Source organism: Coprinopsis cinerea (genome assembly GCF_000182895.1).
Source record: "Coprinopsis cinerea okayama7#130 chromosome 11 map unlocalized cont3.11, whole genome shotgun sequence".
Classification (NCBI taxonomy): domain Eukaryota; kingdom Fungi; phylum Basidiomycota; class Agaricomycetes; order Agaricales; family Psathyrellaceae; genus Coprinopsis; species Coprinopsis cinerea.
Window position 1 is genome coordinate 1,061,554 of NW_003307534.1, and position 13,628 is coordinate 1,075,181.

Consider the following 13,628-nt stretch of genomic DNA (forward strand, 5'->3'; position numbering starts at 1 on the left):
TGAGTTCGGCGCTAATGGGTAGTGCCAGGAACGCGCCTGTTTAGCGTGCGGTGGCGCGACTAACCCTAACCTCACGAGGAGCAGATTAGATTACTTACCTCAGCTGATCAAACTTGTATGGTCCTCAGCTTTCGATTTCTCTCTTGTTCTGTTTCTCCACTTCCTCTTTCTGAAACGATATTTTACAGGATTTACGAGCCACTGAATCGCTAACCAAAGTCGACACTTGGATTTAGCTCACTCGACTTGGAAGAAGAGCTTTACCGGAGAAGACCTTGTAATCGACAATTGAAATGGCGACGACTGTTCAGCTACCACCTTCTGCGCTTTCCTCTGACTCGACATGTGCAAACCCGAATTGTAATGCTGATAAGTACCGGGGTGCGGTCGTTGAGGTGCGTCGTATCCTGCTCACTCGAGGGAATGGTGAAGCTAATGGGCATGCTGTGATCGTTTGGGTGGATTGGAATTATGGGTGTGTTGTACTCGGGGTTGGCTGGCGCTGAATCGTGAATTGGCGGTGGACTCGCACTCGTGCATATGGCGCCTTCAACCGAATGTTACATTGTCCACTATAGGACCTCCAACTCCCACCCGCCTTTTGTCTCCCTGCCTCTGAATCCATTTCGAGAGCGATCGAGCAGGCGTATGAGAGGGATTTCTCGCATATACCGTGAGTCTTTGCTGTGGTTCCTTTGGTTTCTGGAGGGATGGCTGTTCTGACTAGAATGCGATTGGTGAAATGGGTACTTTGGCGGTTGTTCATTCGTTGAATGTGACGGATGACTTCTTTGTGGAATGGCGGTATCTGTCTCGGACGGTGACATCTCGAATGGAATGGACGAACGGATGGGCGGACGGACAACCGAAATATACAACGTGTGTTCCTGCCATACAGAGTCCTGGATCGCTCGAGGAGGCCGCTTGGATACATCGATGTGCCGAGGTTGAAGAAGAAATGGGAGGCTGGTGGGGCTAGTCCTGTGCGTCTCGTCTCTCTTGTGTCGGTTGATTGGAAGTCTAACGGCAGTGTCCCTCCGGCTATGTGTCCCAATTGATTCCCCTTCCTGGCTGTTGCTCGCTCTCGTCGTGTTCGATGCTTTCAAAATCGCTTGGTCTTCATCGATCCTGGGTCTACTTTCAAACGGAACTACCTTCCAACACCATCTCCAAACGGATATCCCGTATCCAACCATCCAATCCACCGACTCCACCGTTGATACAGACCGACAAAGTGAGCAACTATATGACCAAATTCAACCGGACGTCCACTGGCAAACCTTACGCGCTTATCACGCCCATGTCGCCCCTCTCGGATTTGGAAGAGTTTTTGAAGGACAATTTGTTTGCGTTGGGTGAGTACATCCTTTATCGTTGGTGCGCTGGTGTGGTTTGCGTTGGCCCCGAGCCTCTCCTCCTCCTTTGCCTGGGAGTGGTAGAGCCGGTTGTTTCTACAATTCGGACTCTGCTCGATTCTTACCTCTTATTGTAATCTTCTTTCCCATCCACGGATTTTTGACCCGCTTTCTCTTGTTTGACAGTTACGGATGCGAACAGGAAATTCGTGCTTGCTGTGGCGACGTCCCAGGACTTGGAAAACTTTGTTAGTCGACGGGGGTGGTAAATCTGGTGTTGGGGTTGGGTGCCGGCGTGCCAGTTTTGAACCGGGTATAGGATTGCTGGCGTGGCTATGGGCATGGGCCTTGCATGGGGCGTTCTAGTGGGTTTTGACTATGTACCATTGATACTTTAAAGATCGTGGATCATTTTATGATTATTTGAATGTCCTTTTTTATGCGCTCGCTATGGTTGTGGAATTTAAAGAGCCTCCTGATCTTGGGTATTCAAATTGCTTCACCTGCCTCACCTCATGATGGTCTTGGAAACTCATTCCACCTCCCCATGAGCGCCTTACCTACCCACCACCTCCGTCTCATTTACTCAGCCCACGAATTCAAGTTGGAGATCCAGAATTTCCAAAATATTCTTCCTTCTTCATTTCTTCGTGTCCGTAATGTCCATTGTACTATGTATGTATGTACCTACTTTAGATAACAGTTAAAAAAAACAACAGCGATGGAGACTTTGCATGACCTGATGCGCTACTCCGTCGTGTTATGGGAATATATTACTAGTGTAAAGGGGGGGTGGGGGGGGGGGGGAGGGTTGAATTGGTTTGCAATTGGTTTGAATGTGCAGTGAGAGAGAGAGGGCAAGTGGGCGGATGTTCGGTTGCGGGGGCATTATGAAAGGTGCGGTGGTGACGGTGGGGATGGATGGCATGAGGTGAACGAGCCTGGGGTGGAATGCGAGGATTTGTTTTACGGTGCAGGAATTCAATGTGCGATGGGGAGAGATGGATGTATGTATGTATGTACGCATGTTGCAAGATTTGAGACCGAGTACCGAGGCTCGTGGTTGAAAATATATATATATACCGTGTTGCAAGAAAGCTGAAGATTGGATTGGAGGAGACTGAGATTGAGATGAGTTGCCCTTGGAGAGTTTGGAGATGGAAAGAAGTGAGATGGAGATGCCCGTGAAGAAAGTGGAGGAAATGAAGTGCCCGTGAAGAAATGAAATGGAAGAAATAAAACAAAATAAAGATACGACGAGGAAGAAGGAAGAGTGTGGAGTGTATCGAAGTTCGAACCTATGCAGTTACGAGCCCTATGCCTCGAAATTCAAAGAAGACGAAGAAGAAGCGGCGGGAATTTCGAACGTGAACGGTTCACTAGACGACGACGTCTTCTTGAACAAAGTGAGCGGGATCCGGCTCGGTCTTCTTGTTCTGCGTGGTCGATGTGAAGTGCGGTGGGGTGAGGAGTCGGAGGATCGGGTCGATCGGCGGGTTGGCAGGATGCGGGAAAGAGCGGGGGAGAGTTTGAGGAATCGGAGGCGGGGCGGGATGAGGTGTTGTTTCGTCTGTGGGAGGGAGGCTATAGGACGAGAGCGATGGTGGTGGTTAAGAGTTAGCAAGGAATGGAAGGACGGCAGCTTACCGAAAGCAAAGATCGGACCCCACACCACGAAGAGGAGGGCAAAGTGGTGTGTCCCGAGTGGGGTGGGTTGGGCGCGGTTGGAGGCGACGTCGATGAGGGTGGAGAGGGTACCGAGGGATTGGATTACTGTGAATGCGCTGTTGGTTGTGAAGCATGGAAAAAGAGGGAAGGTGGCCAGGAAGGGAGAGGAGAGAGTAAAGGCGTTGGTCAAACGCATTGCAGGAACTACCGAACGAAGAACGTACATCTGGAACACGATTGTCCGCCATATGGGAGGCGAGAGGTAAGCGGGTGGTGGGCGCGATTTGCGGATTGATGTTCTCGTTCTCGGATCGCCTGGAGGAGTTATATTAGTGTGGCTTTGCTTGTAGGACCAAAGAACGCACCACCGTCAAAGTAATTAAACGCCTTGGCGTGCGTCCGTATAGGCGGGACGCGTGTCGTGGGTAGTCGACTTAGGTATTCGGATATGGAGCCATCGTCTTCCTCGTCGTCTTCGCCGTATTCGAGGTCCTTCTTGTCTTCGTCGTCGTTCAAGTCGTCTCCTGCAGCCTTCTTATCACCTGTCTTCATATCTCCAGGTTTGGCGTCGTGTCCTCCCTTCACGCCTTCCGCTCCGACCTTCCACTTGACCTCCATTTCCTCAATCTCGATAGCTGTGGACGGTGTGAGGAGGGTGTCTGGTGTGGGCGTTGTGAGCGTCTCGACGAGCAGACTGGTACGCCTTGGTGTACTAGAAGCGGTTTCCAGCTCGACTAGACTTGCCCGCTTGGGTGCCCCGTCCAATTCCACCAAGCTGGTACGCTTCCCTCCTGATTCGAGGACGAGGTTCGTTCGCTGGACCGAGGTGATTTCGTCCCCTGTTTCGTGTGAAGGGAAGTGTGAGTGGGAAGAGTCGGAGGACGGTGCGCCTTCGATGGAGAACGAAGCTTTGTGCTGGCTTGTGGTGCACAGGTCTAGGGAAGGCTTGGTCGGTGGCTTCGAGTCTAGGGAAGGTTTCCTTAGGTCTGTGAGATCCATCGATGGTTTAGGGGTGGTATTGCCGTCCACGTCCGCATCTACGCCGAGTGACATAGAGAGGGGAGGCGGTGGGAGTGATGACCTCCTAACTCCGTCCTCTTCCTCTTCTTCCGACGAGCAACTGGTGTTGCTACCGCTACGACCTCGGTTGTTGAGCTTGTCGAGGCGGATATGCTCCTCCTGTGAGATTGCTCCTTCAGCATCTTCATGCTTCGTCGCAGGCGCGGGTGAGGCAGCGGATGGTTTGAGCGGGATGTGGAATTGGACTTTTGGTATGCGTTTAGGGGCGGAGGAGGGTGCGGGCGTGGGCGTGGGTGCACCTGAAGAAGAAGATTTCCGCAGGGCGAGTCCTAGAGATTCTGAACTATGTGAATCAGAACTTTGCTCCCGTTTGCGAGGGTGGAAGGTGTTTGTGATTATCCCCAGCCCGAAATCATCGCTGTCGGAACCTGCATGGCCAAAGGCAAAATCGAGTTCGCCGGTACGAGCGCGCTTGATGTGCTTGGTGGTTTGGCGGACGCGGAGGAGGGAGTGTGTGGAGAGGGCTAGGGCGGGGAGGGAGAGGAGGAGGGGGGTACCGGCGTAGCTCAAGAAGCGGATCCACTGGGGCGTCGAGGAGTCGCAGAAAAAGTCCCTGACGGGTGTGACCGAGTTGTACTTGAGGACGCAGGCGATGTAGATGGACGTTGCGACTGCGGGGAAGATGGCGGTTGGGAGCAGATAGGCGTGTTTCCAGCTGAAGGCACTGGAAGGGGTTTAATGGGGGTTTAAGGGGTATATAGAGAGAGAGAGACGCACGGGTGGTTAGGAGACGCCCAAGACTTGGGTTTAGCTGCGATTGAGCTCGTTATGTACGAGAATGTCGCTACGACGCCCGTCGCGATAAACGTTCCTAGTGCAATAAACACTGCTTGGACTTGACGGGTGTCAGTGACGGTAGGCCATAGAGGGGGTAATAAACTCACGAGTGCAAAAGCCGGCAGGCATGGAAAAGGGGTCCATCCTCCAGGCAATTCCTAGGCAGAAAATGCCTTGGAGGAGAGTGGACCCGACGCAGTACAGAGTCCAACCCCATGACGAGCCTGTGCTGCGTCCTACGGCCATGCATACTGCCCAACATCCCAATAGTCCAGTCAAGGACAGGATGAACCAGAGGATTTTGACGCCGTATGGCGGGAACATCCCGAGGATAGCGCAACCCTCAAAGGGAGGGAGGGAGAAGGGGGAAGGAGGAAAGGGAAGGGGCGGTGATGGTGGTCAGTAAGGGAATAGGATTTTTGAGTGACAGACAATTGATTTCTTTATTGAATTACGACCTCGTCCCCGCATCAAAACGCGTGCAGTTCTATTCCCGGCGGATGAATCCTCCACGTTCCTCCTTGACAACCACACCCTCTTCTGACCTCTTCATTTCACTCGTTCTATAATCTCTCTTCCTACTCTTCTTGAAGTCTTCTCTACCTGCTCGACCTCCCCCTTTTCTTCTGATGCGACCCGGCAATCCAACAATTCACCATAGATCGATCTCGGCGTTAAGCCCCATTATGGGCGCTTAACCTCCATTTAGCCACGTCTTTAAGGGCGCCAGAGCTCCATTTGGTATGTCGCCCGCTGACTCAATGACGCGACCCTTAATGAGGCGCGGGACGTGCCGTGCTTATTCTGCACCCGCTTGTTGGCGGTGTCCGATGAAGAGCGCCGTCGGGGCGGGGTGTAGCGAACAAGACGTGTCACGCTTGACCGACACGCCCGGTTTGCGGATTGAGACGACTGGGTCTCAGCAGAGTCGGAGGGGCGGGGTAGGGAAGAAAGGTGAGTCATGGCCGTGGCTAACGTGCTACCCACGCGTCCTTGCACGTTAGAAACTCCATTTGCCCTTCCATCCATGGAATATCGCGTTGGATGAATGATTACACCTTCCATGTATCTTCCAACGTTATTTAACGTTGCCGGTGGGTACCTTGACCTTGCACGTTGTCCATGACTCACTCATTGTTGACTAGGTGGACCGAATTCCGGGGAGGCTGTTGGCAGGCGGTTACTTATTAGAGGTGGATCTCAAAATAATCCCTTGACTACGTTAAGGTAAAGGGGTTGGAGCCAATTCTAGTCTAGAACCCTTCTACTTTGAATTTAGTTAGTTCCTTAGGGATGAAATGAAGTGGTAAACATAACCCCCGGCAGAACGCGAAGATAAGCAGAATTCACTTTGAACAGTTATGGTCTAGCGCTCGGGGAATCCCAGAGGTACCAGACATACATCTCGTGCTCACTTGAATGGTGTCTTCCTTAACTTTGCTAGGTATTTGCTAGGTAAGTGGGTCACTAGGCCCAGGAACGCCCAAGGTATGTGGGGTGTCGTCGGGTGTCCGGCCCACCGACTCCTGGCTCAATGGAAGCCCTCAACAATCCTGCGACGAATGGAATTCACCCCTGGAAGCCTTCGACCCTGACAACGGATGGATGCAAGAAGTCTGAGTAAAGATGTACCTGCGGTGTACAAATGTGTGAGAGATGCACGTAAGTCCGGATGTCAGAGTAGCTCGTCGAAGATATGACCATGTCAAGAAGTTGCAGACCCAAAAGGTCCAGAATCCACAGGGCAAGGGTCTTGTGCGAGAGATGTAAGTATTACGCAGGGTTGGAAAATCGAAGCGAATCGAAGGAGTCATACACTTGATCATAAACCCACGAGTACGAGTCACGTACGCAGTCTCGAGATGAAACGGGTCCCAAAGAAGAAGCGATGACTAGGTCTTCCCACCGGGAGTGTGAAATGTGAGCTTGTTCGACGTGAGCTAGCAAGTCTTGGGTTTGGGCGCATTGCTCGACGTTGCCATCGGCGGGCCTTGAGGCTGTTGGACAGACGTACGGATGTATGTATGTACTGTATGTACACAGAAGCAGGAGCTTGTTTGACGTCCATCTCCGCCCGTGCCTATGTTGGGCGCCCAGTTTACTCCAACGATACCTGGTACCCACAGTCATGCACCCACTGTTCGACTGTTACAGTCTTCATACAGTATCTGACATGGCGTGACAGGCCATCCAGACAGCATGTAGATACCCCCAGAAGATCAAGACGTACAGTGTACACACCCAACCCCCACCACGAATCGACCATTGCGCACTCAAAGATCAAGATGCCAATACTGCAATGCCAAAACATCAGGCAAGATACAAGATACCAATCCGCACCATCAATGTGGCAGGTTAGGTCGAGGAAGCGCTAGTAGCAGCGCGGGCCTGAGCTACGGCCGCCTTGCACGGCTTTTTGTGGTCTGGCCAGTGGGATTTCTGGCATGTCGAGTCGCAGTACCTGTATCGCAGTTTGTTAGTATAGATGATCGAAGTAGGAGGGAGGAAAGAAGAGGCGTACCGAGCTTTCTGGCATCCGGAGCCTAGGGAACGCGGGTAGATTTCGTTAGTACACGGGAATTTCATGATACGGGTAGATGGTACCGCAACTCACATTTCTGCAACGCAGCACTCGGATTACCGCACCACGAGCATCGGTACAGCGAGACGCGGTCCATACGAACTTTGGCATTCGTCGTTTCGTGCGGGATCGAGTATTCAGAAGTCGAAGGATCCTCAGAGTCTTCCATGTCGAGGCGGTCGAGCCAGGCTGATAGGTCATCTTGGTAGTCCTTCTCTTGTGTTACGGGACTTTGGGTATCGTCTGCCACGCCAGAGTCTGCGTGGTCTTGTTGCGATGATGGTAGAGCGAGTGTGTCGGAGGGTGGGGGAGAGGAAGGCCGTCGGTCGAATACCTCTTTGAATTCGACCATTGCGTTGGGGAGGAGTTTGATTGCGGTTTCTTGGGTGAGACGGAGCATTGTCTTTGGGGGTGTGATGCCCATGAACTTGGAGCATTCGTCTGCAAAGGCGAGTTTGTTGATTCCTTCCTGTGTAGGTGAAGGATACGTCAGTCAACACATACCAATGCGAAGGAAGGACGGAAGAGCACCTTGAGTTCACGCAGGTCCGGGCTAATCTTATCAGCAATGAGGATAGTGAGGAGGATGTACCAATACGACACGTTCTTCATGTATCGGTTATCCGGCGGCGCGCCATTCAAAAACGATTTAGCATCCTCATACGCACTCATCAAGAACGCGATGCCTTCTTCCCATTTACACTCCCTACTTCCCACATTCCCGCCGCTCGCACCGGCGATAACAGCCGCAGGCGGGACCTGCCCACCATCCCCGCCCGCGGTAGGGATACCCTGGATAACGTGCAGCCCAAAATCCCCCGCATGCTCCACCGCGCGTTGGGTTAGCTGCCATTTGATGAAGGGCGTGATGGTTTTGCACTTGATGCCCTTCTTGGAGGCGCGGAGGCCTTGGGTGTGGTCTGCGCTCAGCGAGATGGCGTAGTAAAAGTACGCGTTATCGGGGTTGCGTTTGAGTGCGGTTTGGGCTACGGAGCAGGCTTTGGGGATGTTGGCTTTCATGATGTGGTATTTGATTTCGAGGATGTCGGCGCAGTCTAGTTCGTGCTGGGTTGGTGTGCGGGGGAGACCTTTGTGCGTCTTTGAGGAGCGGAGGGCGGAGGCGCAGTGGGGTAGTGCTTCGGAGTAGCGGGAGAAGGGTAGACCGACGTCTATAGCCTCGCGGGCACCGGTTTTGGGGTTTATACTCTCGAAATACCCGTCTGCGATGCTGAACTCGGTTGTGAGGATTAGACGCGCGAGTGTCATGCCCAGCGCGTGCAGATCGTGAGTTTGGGCCACGTCCATCAAGGCCTTTTGGAAATCCCGTGTGCAGGAGAGGGAGAGGTAGAGTTCGGAGCGAGTAGGTCCGTAGTCCATGAGTACGTCGCTGATATGGTCGGGTGTGCCCCGGGAGATGGCGGCGATGAGTCGGTTGGGGTCTAGGAACCTCTGGTCGTCCTCGGATTTGGCTTTGTGCAGGCGGATGAGGCCGGTGAGGCAGAGGCAGCGGGTTACCCAGTCTCGGCAGCGTACACCAGCGACCAGGAAGCGGATGGCCTCGGGCGCTTTGTAGAAGGCGCTCGAAGCGTGCAGGGTGGAGCAGGCGATTAGTTCTACTGCGTGTTCGAAGAGGACGCGATGGGTGTGGTGTGTCTTTGTGGCTTTGACGACTTGTTTGAGGATGGTGGGCATGTCGATTTTGGCGAGGATCTTTGGGGAGGCGCAGGCGTTTTCGGGGCCTTCGGTCACTGCTCCGATGGAGTGGGCGAGGACTGAGACAGCCATTTCGCAGAGCAAGGCGTCCGAGGGGTAGTTGATGAGGATAGAGGTGAGGACGGAGGCATGGGTCGCGATTTTGGCGCGAATTTCGGAGCCGCCGTGGTGGGTGAAAGTGACGAGGGCGCGCAGGGCCATGCGACGGGTCGAGTCGAGTGAGACAAGAGGAATTAGTTTGTCGAGGAGGCCTGCAGGGATGGTTGGGTCAAGGAACTGTGGTGGGGAAGAAGAAACGGACCTCGTTGATAAAGTTTGTTGCGCAAGATAGAGTCTGTACACATTTTAGTGTAGATACCGACTATTCCGCCTTTGATCTTTTCGTGGTGCAGGTTGGCCTGGTAGGCACTCTCAAGCTTGTTGTAGATTTCATCAAAGTTTTGGTGGACCTTCTTAAGTCCTCGGCGAGTGGTCAGGTCTGTAGGGTTCAGATAAGAACGTGTTCATTCTGAGGGTCGAGGTTGGAAGGAATGTCGAATACGCACCTGGTAGCTGAAACACCCCGCAGAGGATGTTGACGATAGGTGTCCAGCCATCTGCATCGTCAACGTCGTGCACGTAGGCATACTGGGCTGCTGCAGCTGCTGCCCTTTGTGAGGCTGTGGACTTTGGTTTCTTGGATTTGGATTTGCGTGAGCCGGGGCCTGGCATGATGTGATGTTTACTATGTGTAGCTTGTAGTGGTGTATTAGTGAGCTGGTTGTAGAGTGCAAAGTCAGGATGGTGGTTGAAAGGAAGAGAGGTCTGTCAGGTTCAACAAAGAAGCATGGGTCAGTTGGCCAAGTTTAAAAAGTGATTCGATCCCAGGGACCAAGTTGATCATCATCAATCTCACCCCTCAGGGGCTACATACCCAACTTTGGACAGGAGCCCCTGAGTCGACAGATGGCGACCCAGACGGAGGGGTAAACGTTAGTTCATCGCATCTCACAGGTTATGGAAGCGCTAGATGCTCCTTAGGATGGTCAGGTAGAAATAAGAAGTCGAGGGTCACGATCTGAATATCGCAAGGGCCGAACCACATGTCCAGGGCACCGGCCGCGGGCTCAAGAAGGCCAATGCGGATAAACGGACGAAACATGCCCTTGGTCAAAACGTATTAAGGTATTCCAATAGACATTATACAGTGTTTTTAGTGTTATCCTGTGAGTGGAGATTACTTGACGATTTCCTAAATCTTGGCAACAGGCAGGAGAAACAACGATGTGCCATTGAGAACCGTCGCGCTCGAGCCTATGTTTCAGGTTGCAGTGACTACGACTGGGGCTGAGCCAGAGAAGCCTTTACGGGCAGCATAATCTTCGGCGATGTCCCTGGGGGTGCGGTGGGGTCGTGCACGACAGGTTGAGTCACCCCGTTGAATTGCCATCCGACTGTTTGGCTAGTTGGCGAAAATTCGAAGGCTTCAAGGAGGGTTGTTAGGATGACCTCTGCATTTTCAACATGGCGGACGCAAGACAGGGAAGAGAAGGTAGAAAAGTGTGTGAGTATCGGTGATGTAAGACTGGAGAAACATTCTAGACGCACTCAATTCGAGAATGGCGAATTTGAATCCGATACACGCTCGTCCTCCTCCGATAAACGTCATCCTATGAGGACCCAGCGGGCTCAGCGTCTTGGCCCGAGCAGGCAATAATCCGATCCTACTCACAAATGTGAATAAATCCCAGGGACTTTCGCGTCCATCACTTCCTGAGGCAGGCCCTTGAGCCATCGCTCGGGCTTCCATTCATTCGCGTCGGGGCCCCATAGGTCAGGGTTACGGTTACACGCAAGGATCCCGACGAGGATGTCGGTTTTGGCCGGGATTGTGATGGTGGTTGTGGTGGTGCCGTCACGGAGGGTTAGGGGCGTGGAGAGAGGGAGGACGGCGGGTTTGTTGGTGCTGGTGGACGAGGTTAGGTCTGTAAGTCTACATAGGTGAGAAGTCGAAGGCGTACTAGCGGACCATGTAGGGTGCGACTGGGTATCTTCATCGGATGGTTCGTCAAGATGGGGGTGCGTCGACGACAGGACGAGGCACGTACAGACGGAGGGTTTCACGGCACACAGCATCAAGTAGTGGGAGTTGATCGAGTTCTTCGTATGTCAGATCCCGACCGTCCACATTCGCTTTGGCGTTGAGGAGCTCGGAGCGAAGTTGGGATTGGATCGTAGGGTTGGATGCGAGCGTGTGGATTAAGCGCGCGGTTGTGTTGGATGTTGTGTCCATTGCTGCGAATGTCAGGGTCCTGCGGGTTGTCTCAGGTGAGAGGAGCATGAGACTCGATGGGTAAGGAATGGGAACGTACGAAAGCTGAGCGAGGAGCTCAGAGTCGGGGAGGCGGTCTGTTTCGGAAGCAGACATGTTGGCTCTCACTATGGGTAAATGCAAAGTCGTCAGTAGAGTGCACTTCACGAGAGTAGCAATCAAGCCATGTACTCAGGATACTAATGATGTCCTTCCCGTCTTTCGCGTCTTGGCTGCCCTCCAAAATTCCCCGCTTTTTGTCCTCAAAAATTTGAACACAGGTGTTATGCATTGTGTCGATCATATCTCGAAGACGGTGAAGGCGGGGCCAAGGGAGGATGTCCACGACAAATCGCCTAATCGACGGTGTGAACAGGTCGTGCACGAGTGGGAGGACGACGAAGCGAGAGATGGTGAATGTGTTTAGGAGTTGGCTGGGAAAGAGCGTGGTGGTTGACTCGGGAATTAAGGCGAGGAAAGCGAGAATACGCACGCAAAGCCACGGATCGCGGTTGAGAAGGGGTGTTCGGGTGTGTCTGACTCTAGAGTGTCGAACGAGTATCCTAACCCGCTTTGCCCGATTAATTCGAGTGCTGTGCGGGTTGACCAAGAGAGGATGTCGATCTGAGTATGGTCATCGCTGGTCAAGCGGTAATGGCAACGGTCAGGGTCAATAGTACGGACCTCGTCTTTCCCTTCGGCTAGCTGTTGCTTTATGCCTTCGCGGAGCTGGGGGCATCAGTCAATGGTGCGACAGGGATAAAATCCTACTAGCCTACCTTCTGAGAAACATGATGAAAAACAGGAACTATTAAATTGGTTAGGGGGCTTCTGTCTTAGATGGTGAAATGGCGGAAGACGGACCGAGTTCTTTAAGGTGCGCAATGGAGAACGCGGGGTTGAGCATTTTGCGTTGCTTGCGGTGCTGGTCGCCGAAAGTTGAGAGGAGGCCTTTTCCGAATACTTGTTCGAAGGTACTGTTTTAGAGGTATGGTGCTCGCAGGTCAGTCATTTTAATTCGAGAATGGATGGGTGTGGAAGAATGATGCGCGCGTACATCCGGAAGATCGGATTCTCTTCGAAGGTATCTTGGTCCTGTGGGACATAATGGTAAGCACTAAAGCTAAAGGGTAGCGGGGTCTGGCCCAGGGCAGGAATGACCTTGACGAGGACGTGGTAGAGTGCCTTGGGGTCATAGATGTGTACAAAGTTAGACTGCGTAAAGGTTAGCGAATGTCGTGAGTTGGCCCAGAGGGACTCGAGTCCTCACTCCAAGGAAGCTCTTGATATTGGATATCGGACCGTCTAGCAAATATACTCAGTTATCCAGGCGAGCAATGTTCATTAGAAAAGGCAAACGTACATTCCCGTTCCAGACGGGCGTGGAACTCCCATCCGTTTGGGTTGATTAGGTCGTTTATATCGCCTAGCAATCCAAACCCATTAGTAGGTGGGATGCATATTGGCTGTTAGATGGTGCAGACCAGTGAGCCAAGACTTGGGTCTGGGACCCGGGAGGAGGTCGATTGGGTCAGGCACAAGGTACCACCTGAGCCCGCGATAGGTTAGCCAAGCTGCGAAGAGCGAGCCTGTGAGTTGGATGAGCATCGATGTAGGGGAACTTTTGGTTATTCTCCAGTACACCGCGTGGGTATAAAGCGTGTGGGGTATTTATACAACTTTGAAATTCCTTGATTGCTTTACGTACACATGTGAGCCAATAGATTTATGTCGCTGAGGTGAGGAAGGGTCCCCTCCGACATGAGCCGACCAGTACTATGCGGTCAAGAGGAAGAGATGAATTGACGCCCTTTTGAGAATAGCCTTTGTGTGAATAGGTCGGGTCAAGTCGCTTGTCAGAGTTCGAAGCAGTGTCAAGTCAAGAGACGGCTCGGCGCATCATTGTCCAATACGTAGCGCCCAGGTGCCGAAGCTCTGGTACCAATTAGCCCGGTTGCGTTGTGGGACCGATAATCCTCAGCGGTGGCCAGCCTTTCCGCAGCCAAGTTGTTTTCCGTTGGTTTTGGCGGTTCCGGTGGTTGCGGATGCGTAAAAAGTTCCTTTGTGCATACCCCATTTCGACTCGAGGCCCCTTGCGGGGGTCGTGTGATCGTGTTGGGCACAGCCACTGGCGTGGGAATGCTCTCGTCATAGTCGGCAGCGA

At 52.8% G+C, this 13,628-nt stretch overlaps 5 protein-coding genes across 5 annotated transcripts; 1 reads left to right on the plus strand and 4 right to left on the minus strand.

Moving 5' to 3' along the window:
* Positions 1–293: 293 nt before the first annotated feature.
* On the plus strand, positions 294–1,624 carry CC1G_05325 (hypothetical protein; the record flags this gene model as incomplete). Its single annotated transcript, XM_001840387.1, has 5 exons — positions 294–395; positions 579–673; positions 899–983; positions 1,031–1,355; positions 1,542–1,624. The coding sequence occupies 5 exons, from the start codon at positions 294–296 to the stop codon at positions 1,622–1,624; spliced, it is 690 nt and encodes a 229-aa protein (XP_001840439.1).
* A 1,046-nt stretch (positions 1,625–2,670) lies between these two features.
* Positions 2,671–5,009, minus strand: CC1G_12969 (hypothetical protein; the record flags this gene model as incomplete). The annotated part of the gene is made up of 5 exons (XM_001840388.2): positions 2,671–2,939; positions 3,003–3,338; positions 3,389–4,767; positions 4,821–4,938; positions 4,988–5,009. The coding sequence occupies 5 exons, from the start codon at positions 5,007–5,009 to the stop codon at positions 2,671–2,673; spliced, it is 2,124 nt and encodes a 707-aa protein (XP_001840440.2).
* Positions 5,010–5,597: 588 nt separating this feature from the next.
* CC1G_15702 (hypothetical protein) lies at positions 5,598–6,015 on the minus strand (the record flags this gene model as incomplete). Its single annotated transcript, XM_002910227.1, has 2 exons — positions 5,598–5,851; positions 6,012–6,015. 2 exons carry the CDS (start codon positions 6,013–6,015, stop codon positions 5,598–5,600), a joined length of 258 nt encoding a protein of 85 aa, XP_002910273.1.
* Positions 6,016–7,235: 1,220 nt separating this feature from the next.
* CC1G_12970 (hypothetical protein) lies at positions 7,236–9,978 on the minus strand (the record flags this gene model as incomplete). Its single annotated transcript, XM_001840389.2, has 6 exons — positions 9,720–9,978; positions 9,476–9,652; positions 7,966–9,425; positions 7,495–7,930; positions 7,402–7,423; positions 7,236–7,341 (listed from the first exon to the last, which is right to left on the minus strand). The coding sequence occupies exons 1-6, from the start codon at positions 9,883–9,885 to the stop codon at positions 7,236–7,238; spliced, it is 2,367 nt and encodes a 788-aa protein (XP_001840441.2). The 5' UTR covers positions 9,886–9,978.
* A 510-nt stretch (positions 9,979–10,488) lies between these two features.
* Positions 10,489–13,072, minus strand: CC1G_15703 (hypothetical protein; the record flags this gene model as incomplete). The annotated part of the gene is made up of 13 exons (XM_002910228.1): positions 10,489–10,664; positions 10,762–10,849; positions 10,924–11,119; positions 11,262–11,465; positions 11,526–11,592; positions 11,657–11,898; positions 11,958–12,193; positions 12,244–12,272; positions 12,329–12,441; positions 12,522–12,679; positions 12,735–12,769; positions 12,828–12,890; positions 12,949–13,072. The coding sequence occupies 13 exons, from the start codon at positions 13,070–13,072 to the stop codon at positions 10,489–10,491; spliced, it is 1,731 nt and encodes a 576-aa protein (XP_002910274.1).
* Between the last annotated feature and the right edge of the window lie 556 nt (positions 13,073–13,628).